The sequence below is a fragment of the Rattus rattus genome, chromosome 2 (genome assembly GCF_011064425.1).
Source record: "Rattus rattus isolate New Zealand chromosome 2, Rrattus_CSIRO_v1, whole genome shotgun sequence".
NCBI lineage: Eukaryota > Metazoa > Chordata > Mammalia > Rodentia > Muridae > Rattus > Rattus rattus.
Genome location: NC_046155.1, coordinates 227,306,312 through 227,317,026, shown reverse-complemented (window position 1 = coordinate 227,317,026; position 10,715 = coordinate 227,306,312). Strand labels below are relative to the sequence as shown.

The window sequence follows — 10,715 nt, the reverse complement described above, 5'->3', positions numbered from 1 at the left end:
CGCTAGCAGCATATTCGTGATTTTGGTATGTTTCACGCACACACATGTATCATTTGATTTAAACCACAAAGTGCAGATTTAAATAAAGGACAATAAGAAGCCATGACCTAAAGAAGTGCGGAAAATTCAGGTTTAAAGTTCAGAGCTCTTTATTTCGCAGAAACATATAAACGAACAAAATCCCCCAAGTTAAGATAAATCCTTGCCACAAAAAAGAAAAACAGATACAAAAACAAACAAACAAAAAAACCTTTGGAGATAGCTTTACTAATGTCACATGCGAAATGCCTTGAGCAAAAGCACACGATTCGAATACAGGACTTAGGGTAAAACCTGGAGCAAACCCCTCCGTCCCTCACCTGTCTCCCAGCACCGCCCACGTTCTAAACACAAGCCCTCTTTCAGACCTGTCTCACAGCCACAAGTGCCTGCCTGAACTAACGTCAGAAGTCAGAAGAACCCACCAGAAGTTCTAAGTGACCACGTCAGGAACCGTTCTGGGTGGAACTGCAGCGTACTTCCAACGATATGCAGGTGTACATAGCAGTGTTTTCCTATGAAGACCTCGAATTAGGAACGGGTTATGTAAAATCTGTAACCGTCTTTTAGGAGTGATATGGCTGAAATGTGAGCAGGTGTTGTCATAATCAAACACATAAAGATTTTGACAAGATGAGATACTTCAAAAAACAACATTTTAGGCAAACAGGGACTGATTTTTAGTTTGCAAAAGGAAATGAATTTGTTATGTGGTACATACAGAGAAATCTCTTCCCATAATAAAATTAATTGAAGAATACTTAAATTTTAGAATCAAAGACAAATGAGGGCAGAGAACACACACACACACACACACACACACACACACACACACACACATGCACACACTTTCATTTTTTGATATTTTTTATTTTGACTTTTTTTTTGTTTTGTTTTGTTTTGTTTTTGTTAAAGTTCCTGAAACTTTGGCTTGCTGGTGGCTACTGCTTTTTGCATCAAAAAGACAGGAGTAGGGTGGGAGGAGGCGGACCATTTCAGACTACAGTCCGTCCCCTGTTATCACTTGGAACTTTCTTATTTACACGATCAGGCGCAGCTCTGGGAAGCTCATACTCTCTACTTAAAAATACTTTGCACTTTCTAGTCCTGGTTTCTTAGACTGTTGTGTACAATATGTAGATTAATTAAAATAAAAACAGATAATTTAAAATAATGAATTAAAATGTTCTTATAAAATCCAACTCTGGTAAACTTATCTACTTCTCTATTAGTAAATAATTACAACTTTGATTCATCTTATTTACAGCAGTTAAAACGACCGTAGAAAGGAATCTGATACACAAATAATACAACGAATCAAACAGCTGAGGCTCCACACAAGAGTCGAGCAGTGCCTCAGGCACTCAGTACTTTTCAACTTTTTAAAACTCTCAACTATCGATATTCATAAAACTATACCTTTAAAAAAAGACCCAATTCTTCCAATGAGGTACCATGGAACATGGGTTTAATGGACAATATGTAATGCAAATTAAGCAATTCGTAAATTGCTGAATGTTCAGAGAACAGACATGAAACGAATGTTTTTTTCTCACTTTCTATAGATTCAGAAATTTTAAAAATGATTATAGTTTAAAAACATTTTTATCTTGATCAGTTCTCTTTATCACATATATTTAGTCCTTACCTGATGCTATTTAAAGTAAACTTGGATGTAAACTTTTCTATCTGGTAGTGCACGTTATCAAATGTAAACAAAAGGATTCTTGGTGAAAGAGACACGGGCAAGTGACAGGCTGAGAATTGAGGGTGATTCGCAGGGACTTTACTCATCAGAAAACAACAGAAAACAACCGTGCTTCCCAGCAACCTGTGCCTCTTCGTTTTTAAGGGCAGTGACTCGGGAGGGCCTGTCATAGGAGACAGTATGTAATGTTCGCGCCCCCACTTCCCTTCCCATCTTCCTTTGCAGCTTTAGCTTAGCGGGGGCGGGGCTTCCTCTTCAGGCTGCCACCCTACTCACTGCCTGAACCAATCATTCGGTGTCTACTGCCCTCCAATGCCCAGCACGCTTGGTTACAGAAGAGAAATGAAGTTACCGAAGTGAACACAACTCTTTTTGCTTTTAGTGTTTCAGAAGGATATGTACAGGTGCGATGTATTCTATGGGAGATACTTTGTAGCTCATCGGACTAGACTCTTGGGTAACTGGACAAGAGACACTTGCAGGTTTCCATGCGGCAGCGTGTGCACTAAGATTAAACTGGCTCCTCACCTGAGTGTACTGGAACTGTGAGCAGATGAAGGGCATTTTTAAAAGGGAGCTGAGCACGGTACTGAAATGATAAAACACCGTTGTTTTAGCAATTTTAATTAAATAATGCAAGGGTAACATTTGGTTAAACATTTTATAAAAATTCAAGCAAAATTAAAAACTTAGCCAATTTCAACTTTCCTACAAATTTAACTAGTAACTGTTTTGGTCAAGTCTACTTTTAGCTGAATTGATGTGAACAGGGACAAAAGACATTGAAGAATTCTCCTCGCCACAATGGAGGTTTTCTCACTTTTCCACTCTGCATGGCCACTGCATGGAAACTCCCCAGAGATGAGCCACTCACTCACGAGCCACACCTTTCCACGACAAGTGACCTATCACCTTGTTTTGCTTTTGAAAACATAGGAACTGAACACGGTGTGTAAGAACGAGAGTAGAAGAGGATCCCGCACACGAGCTCTGTGTGTGCTTCTTCGACTCCTTAGAGACCAGCACTCAGCAGAGTCTAAGGAGAAGGGACGTTTGTTGCTTTTTCACTAACGATACTGATGAGCAGTCTGTTTGAGAGAGGGCGAGTGAGTGCAGACAGCTGCTCACCATGCAGTCCAGACACAAATGTGACCTTCGCAGATTTACAACTTCTGGTTTATTGCCTCTCCCCACATCGGATCAAACACTGACGGCAGATACAACGGCACAAAATCTTTTGGCATATGAAAGTTTAATACGGGAATGATCCAAGGAATAGCCCTCCCGGACGTCTCAGCATCCTCTGTCCGTTCATCTGTCAGCGGGACCCCACTTAGTTCTCCGTTGTCAATGCGCAGGCGGCCGGCGCACACCATATGCTCTGGTTTGCACACATGGGGACTGTTCTCGGTTAAAGCCGTGTGACTGAGGTAAAACAGTGCATGGTTGTGCTGGGAAAGACGCTGTCAGCAGTGTGCATCCCTTGTATGTTATCTTTCCCAAATACATCAGTGACCTCAACAAGGAAATGTCTTTTTCCTTCTGGTTGAAGCTGGACTTACTGAGTGCTACTTGTCAGAACTGGTACCACTTCTTATCTTTGTATTTCAGCATCATCTAAGAAAGAAAAATCAAGAGAAATATGTTTTCAAAATTCAAAAACTACGTATAACTGGTATATAAAGCATAGCATTCTGGAACATTCTGAACTGACATTATACCTTGCTTACTTGACTTTATTTAAAGTAGCATGACTTGTTCTATTTAGATAAAAATGGCTATATTCATTAAAAAACTATCCTAGAAGGTGCTCCAGTTTCTGACACGTACTGTAATTTCTGTTTCACTGGTATGACAAAGTTTAGTGCCTTAGCGATAACTGAAGAATAAAGCAACCGCCATGTTCCTAATCAGAACTCAAAGTAATGTTTTAAAGACCTAGAGGAAGGCAGAAGAACTATGGCACTTCAACTTTACTGAGCCCTTGCTGTCAGTCAGGTGACAAAAGTTCCTATTCAATTTCAACTGCTCTGTACAGTTCTTGGGGTGAGCATTATTTCCTCTTCATTTTATAAGGAAACTCTGAGGCCTCTAGGTTTCACTCAAGGTTAGTAGAATGGTGGATCTGGGTTTTGGCCTGGCAATCTGAATCCGAGAGTCCATGAGCACACATCAACGCGCCATCCCCATTAGACTCCCGAGTATGCAGAAGCCGCGTCTGTAGAAGGGAACAGTAACCGTGCGTCGTGCCTTTGGAAGGTGCAGATTCTGTGAAAGTGGCTTGTGTTGCACATGGTTGTCACAACACAAACCCCGCCCTACACTGAGAGTTACTCGCTTACACTGGGGTTACCTGTGGGCACCCTGACTCCCACAGACGCTCTAAGTAAGTTTCTTCCAGGTCAAATTATCTTTGTCATATAACGCAATCAAAGAGGAGATGTCTACTGTGAAAAACTAAAGGAATGCTCATATTACAGAGAGTAGAGGGACAAAGATGAAAATAACGGTGATACTGTTCATCTGGGCAAGAACTTAAGATATCCTCAAAGGCCAGTCCAGGAAGCAAAAGCGAGAAGCCAAAGTCCAAAGCATGAAGGAGTCGCTCACTTGCAAAATAATAATGAGGGGTTGCATAAGGGCTTTAAAGCTCAGCAGAAACCATTTTGAAGGTTTATTTTTATTTTATGTGCATGAGATTTTGTTTTGCTTTGGTTTTATTCTGTCTGAGTTTCTGTATGTGTACCAACCACCTTAAGTTCCAAGGCCAGAGAAAGGGACTGATCCCTGGACCGGGAGCTGCCGATGGCTCTGAGCTGCCATGCGGATGCTGAGCGATGCTGGTAACCAAATGCAGGTCCTCTAAGAGCAGTAAGTACTCTCCTGCTGATCCATCCCTACAGCCCAGACACTATCAATACAGACCTGTAGCAGTCAGCAAAATACAGCTGTGTGGACCTCATTTAGGGATCCCTTTGCTTCCTGGCGTCTGTTCTGAGGTCTGTGAACTCCCACAAAAGCTTTCCCACTCCTTATGTGTTAGTCTATGAGACACACGAGACCCAACATCACAACTGATTTGAGTTACTCAGATCTACGTGGAAGAATCCAGGAACACCTGACTTCCTTCTTAGGACAAGGTGTTTTCAGACTCCGAGGACTTAAGGACGGCTGGTGCTTTTACTGAGGTCCCTGCTGAACAGCTGCAGAGTTTCTACACTGCCCACAAAGGTCCCTGAAGGTGGCTGTGTTCCTTCAAAAGGTAGAGTAGGGAAGGTCAGGAGCTCCTGCCAAATTCCTGTATGGTTCCCTCTCGTGGTAAAAATCGGAATTTGAAATTATACAAAGTACGTGCTCGTAGAAATAACTAAATGTACAAAATGCAGTGATGCCCCCATTTGCTTGTCTAGCTCTTTGGGTGGCCGTGAGGCAGGCATACCTCGTGAGCGTGTTTGGAAAACGAGTCTGCGCTGGACATCATGGCTGCGGTCCTCTCTTCCAAGTCGCTGAGCTTCTGTCCTCTCTCGTCGAGGGCCAGCCTGGCTCGGGCCAGTTCTCCCACCACTCCCGACGCGGCTCCCTTCACACCTTCGATCCCGCCAGGACCCGGGATGTGCTGTGCAAGGCTCCTTGATGCCTTTCCCGAGGATGACTCTCCAACTGGAAGGTTTTAGTGAATCGGAGAAAAAGAAATAAATTTAAGTCCCACCATATGGCAACATCTGAGTATAGTTTTTGGCAATGTAACCAGAACATTAATATTCAACTTTATAACATACCTTTATTGTGTGGTTTTAAAGTCTTTCTAGATGCTTTTCCAAATATGTAAAACTACAGTGCACCATTCTGAACCTCCTACATGCTCCCAGATCACACGGCGGACATTTGGAGAAATAGGGCCAGCTAGCCATTTGCTGAGGGACTCGAGCCGCTGCTAGGTTTCATAACTAAAACTGCCTTTTGGGCGGCGAACACTGCAGTTAGGGTAAAGTTTCAGACTTGATTTAGTGTCTTGTTCCACACTTACTTTATAAAGATGCTGCTTCTATTCTGGTGGCTCAGACCTGGAGACACACTTTCTTCGGACTACTAATGCTCTCGCTTTTCAAATCTATCAAACCATACTTTTCCTGTTAAAGCAGTTTGTTTGCCCTACCCTTCAGTACCCAGACCCTGATTATCTAACACCCGCTCACAGCAAATCTCAGATTCTGTGGACAGAGTCCAGTTGTATGGCCTCGTAGTTCCATTTCTTTCCCTGAACTCTCTCTCCCAGTCCCAGAATGTCGTCATGGCCCACAAGGAGCCTGCGGCTTGTTGGTCTCACTGTCTACTCTCCTTCCCCTGCTCTACGCTAGCTCCACCGTAAATATTCCATATAAGCACACCCGCACAGCCTGTGGCCTTCTGCGCTGACTCCCCCCACTGGAGATGCGGTCCTGGTTTCTCTGTGCAGCAGCAAGCATCAGTGCTATTCCTCCGGGCTGGACCATGTATCATTTTAACGGCGCATCACATTTTGTTTGTCTTCTCGTTCACCAATGGACTTGGGTTGTTTCTGCTTTTTGGCTTGTTATAAATAGTGATCCCTTGAACATCTGTGGAAGTGTTTGTGTAAACGTGTGTTTTCAGTTGCCCTGGGTGTATATGCCTGGGGATAAAATGGCTGTGAACTATTCTGGGACACTGGGGAACTCATGTTGATGATTCTGAGGTCTGGGGGCAGCTCTCTGGAGAGGACACGCCCGTTCATGTCCTCCAGCAACATGAGCTGGTTTCCTTACATTCTCCCAGTGCTTGTGTGCCCTTCTGGTGACAGCTGTCCTAGTGAACATGGTGGCTTTTGGCACATATTATTTCCTGAATGACAAATGATGTTGGACATCCGATCAAAAACATTTAAGAAATCTAAACTGTCTATTCATTCAAAATTGGGCTTTTTATTCTTTTACTATGGAATTATGAGTTCTTAGTGCATTCTGGATGTAGACTTTATCAGGCATCACAAATGGTATGTAGGTAGTTTGCCCCGTTATTTGAATTATCATCTTCTCTTCTTGCTTTTTATATTTTTTGAAACATAACATTTTCACATAGATAAACTACAATTTACTTCATTTATTCTCTGGTTGTTTGTGGCTTAGATGAACTATCTGGTAACCTCTGACTAAGGGGACAGAGATTTATTTCATTTCCTTCGAAGAGCTTTGTGCTTGAACTCTCATGTGTCCTTGGTTGTTTTGACTGAATTTTCATGTTCTTGGTTTTACCCATATGAACACCTAATAGCTATGTCAACGTAATTTGTTGAAAGGTCACCAGTGGATTTTCTCAGCATCCTTGAGGAAAACCAATGACTAAAAATGCTGGTGGCTAACTTTGGACTCTCAGCTGAATTCTATTGTATGTCACGCTATATCCACTGTCTCACAGACTATAACTTTGTAGTGACTTTTGTGATGGGAAGTGTATGTCCCATGGCCTTCACCACAGAGGAGGGAATAGTGAGCTAGAGTCCATTGATGGCATCTAGTCACTGTGGGGAAGCTGTAAGAATTCTTTCATGGTGTTATGCAGTAGAGAAACTACAACATATGTACCACATATTTCAAAAGAATGCTTATTACAGGGAGCTTATACAGAAATTATTTTAAAAGTCATTCATTGACACATAATCATTTATTATGTCCTTCACTGTATTTATGAACTATTGTGATGGCCACGTGGAAGCTACTCACCCCCTTGATTCCATTCTACAGTATTCATTAAAAATAAAATTAACTATGGAAAAATGAGATTCTTCTATATGTGAAAGTGTTATCTTTGCTTCTTTATTTTCATGTAAATTTTAGTTAACTATTATACTATGCAAAAATCCAGAGTCGAATGGGGATTGTTCAGATTGGTTTGAGGAGCAGTGCTGATACCTCGGCAGGATAAAACAAGTTCGTAAACCTAAGAACACGGGAAGGAGCTCCGTATACCTGTTAGTTTCTTTAAATAACTCTCTCGAACTTTAATCAGAATCTTTTGCTTCTTTATGACGTTATTTCTCAGTGGTTGATTTTATAATGCAGAATGCAGAGAAGTGCTAACACCAGGCTCCCCGGGCACCCCTGTAACCAACCGTAAGGGAAGCCCACCCTACTGCTTTCAGGAAGCCAGCACAGACTCAGACTAAGAGCTGAGATAACTGAAACTGTTCCTGAATTTCACTTCTGGATTACTTGTTAGCATAGAGGAATCCAGGCAGCCTTCAGAGACAGAGCGTAGCCCCTTTTACCTTGCTAACTTGCTTATCAGCCTTATTTATTTTTGACTGGTTTTCTATAATCAAGACTCTATTATATGAAAATACAGACACCTTTACTTTTCCCATTCTGGTTTACACACGTAAACCACACATTTTTCTTGTATGATTGTACTGTTTTGTGCCTGTAATTTGAAAAGAAGGGGCAAGACCCCCTCTGACTTCTGCATAAATTTACCACTTGCCACACTGTGGGGAAAGGACTTGGATTAGAATGCCATCACTTATGTGCATATGTGTAGATATGCACACATACACGCTGTTGTTGAGCGGTTCCCTTGAACTGAAGCATCCCATTAGAGGACAGGGAGGCACATGGGACCCAGGAGGTAAAGAACACCTCACGCCTAGGTAGGCAGGAACTCAGACACAGTCTCTAAGTCCTCTCTCCAGCTTTATAGGAACTAACACATGCTGTGGAGAAGAGCGGAGAAGACAGGCCAGCTATGCTGTGGAGAGGAGACTTCTGGACCACCCGGTTGCCTTCACTCCCGTAAGAAACCCCTTACTGATAGGCCTAGGTACTAGTAACACCCGAGAAGAACTCATTGATTAACCACGTTGGACGTTGGTGTGATTGCTGCATTGGTCTGTGGTGGATTTCCTTTCTGGGATGAACACATCTCCTCAGGAGGCACTTCTCACACAACACAGGCATACACCAGGGTTTGGGGGACTCGTGCAGTCCGTGAACTCAGCATTTGGACTCATTGGAATCTTCTTTTATTTCTCCCAACAGAGTGTTATACATTTTAATATCATCAATGGACGTTTTGAATTTCTGTTAACATTTACTTCATGGCCATGTGTGCATTCACGCATCTGTCCACCCAACCATTCCTCTATTTCTTCATTCAATCAGAACCTGTGTGTGGTAGGCAAGCCCCTTATACCAAAATTAATTCTCATTTTTTTTTTCCTAAAAACAAATAACTGTTGCTAGGCAGAAAAATGCTCCCTTCCTCAAGATGGCTACATCTCAATTTCTGGAAGGCAGTGATGTGTCACTGTAATAGGAAAGGAGCTTCACAAGTGGTTGGGCCAAGGACCTGGACCTGGACTGGTTACCTTGCATCATCCAGGGGACTCCTAAAGAGCACAGAGCTTCAGTAGGCAGCGAGAGATGTGGATCCAGAACCACAGAGAGGTGACACTGCCTTGCACAGTGACCAGGAGATCAGGAGCTAAGGAGTAGAGATGACCTCCAGAGACTGAGCAGAGCCCTCCACGAACATCGTGCTGATGGCACCAGGAGAAACTGGGTTTACTTTGCGTACAGAACAGAAGCCGAGAAGCCTGGTAAGCCAGCTTGTTTTAGATCAGCAGATTCGTGGTACAACAGCAGTGATGGAGGTAAGAATACTTGATAAAGTTTTGATTTTAAGGTTTTGTATACTGGTTTATCCAGTACTTGTAAAAAACGTAGCTACAGACTGTTCTGCCCTGGAGGGGGCAGTGGCGCCTTGGTCACTCCTCACTCAGGTGCTGAGGCAAGAAACCAAAAGCAGGCTGCTCTCTCCCCCAGTTCAGGAATACAGTCGGTAACCAAGGGTTGGAGCTGTAAGCCTCCAAGGCTCTAGCTAGGCTACAGCACAGCCAGAGAGGGCCTGCCCAGCATGTGTAAAGCCCCAGGTTCAACTCCCAGTAGTGGGAAAAAAAATACACCCCCCCCCCCAGTAAAGCTGGCTTTCTCCCTCTCTGTTGCTTTCTCCCTGGTGCCATTTGAAGTTATGCGGATTTTGATTGCCTGAGAAAATTATTTTCCTGATTGAAGGCAGAATGAGAAAATAATTTTACACCTTTTGTTGCAATGAATATGAAAAAGCATAACTTATACATGTAACAAAAATTTATGTGGATTGAATATTTTTGTCTTAAAGGGACGTCAGCCAACTTACACAGTTCTTCTCTATCAAGAGATTGTGCACCACCTCCAAATAAGCCTTTGAAGAACCCTCTGTTTGGTGCTTCTGGTGTTTCTACAGGCGTGAAGAGCTCACCAAGCATCTCCTTCAAAATCAGAACAAAGCATATGTTAATGCTTCAGGGAAACAGAATTAATTAACAAGGTCAGCACTGCAAATGCTGTAACTGTGGTGACGATCCCCTGAGATTCAGCAGCAGGTAAGAAGCATATTTGTCACCTCAGGAACACAGGGACCTACTCTAATAGTCAGTTTCCAAGACCAGATTTACTGAGACAAATTCGCCATTTCTTCCTCCCACTATTTGTTTGCATCAGGCACAGGACAGCACGCCTGCTTAGAGGATGAGGTGATATAAATTTTGTATCAGAGCCTGTCTTGCTATATCCCAGGCTAGCCTGGGACACAAGATCTTTTTCTAAGTCCCAGGACTGCACTGGCATGACAAGTGAGTATTTGACTTTCAAAAACATTTCAATTCAAGAGAACTGATAATTTGCCTGACAACCAGGTCACCTTCTTCTAGAAAGAATATTCTCTACCTGTAGGCCAAGGCATTCAGTGTAGCAGGGGCCATATTTAGTTTCAGAATTATGATCTTGACTGGAAACACATCAATTTCTTTTCTCATAAGCATGCAAGTTTCACAAACGCCATCCTGACATGTGGGATTTCAGAAACATGTTAGGGAGAGGGAAGAGAGGCTCCTACACGGTCAAGTCTTCCCTGACCC

The 10,715-nt window shown here is 42.9% G+C and overlaps 1 protein-coding gene across 3 annotated transcripts in view; it reads right to left on the bottom strand.

Annotated features, from left to right (window-relative positions):
- Nucleotides 1-5,138: 5,138 nt before the first annotated feature.
- Stxbp5 (syntaxin binding protein 5) overlaps nt 5,139-10,715 on the bottom strand; it is a 143,521-nt gene continuing 137,944 nt past the window's right edge. For all 3 annotated transcript variants that reach the window (XM_032894986.1, XM_032894987.1, XM_032894988.1), the window contains 2 exons: nt 9,956-10,067; nt 5,139-5,407 (listed from right to left, as the gene is read on the bottom strand). In XM_032894986.1, coding sequence (XP_032750877.1) covers nt 5,154-5,407; nt 9,956-10,067 — 366 coding nt within the window. In that variant the 3' untranslated portion in view covers nt 5,139-5,153. The remainder of the gene's footprint in view (nt 5,408-9,955; nt 10,068-10,715) is intronic.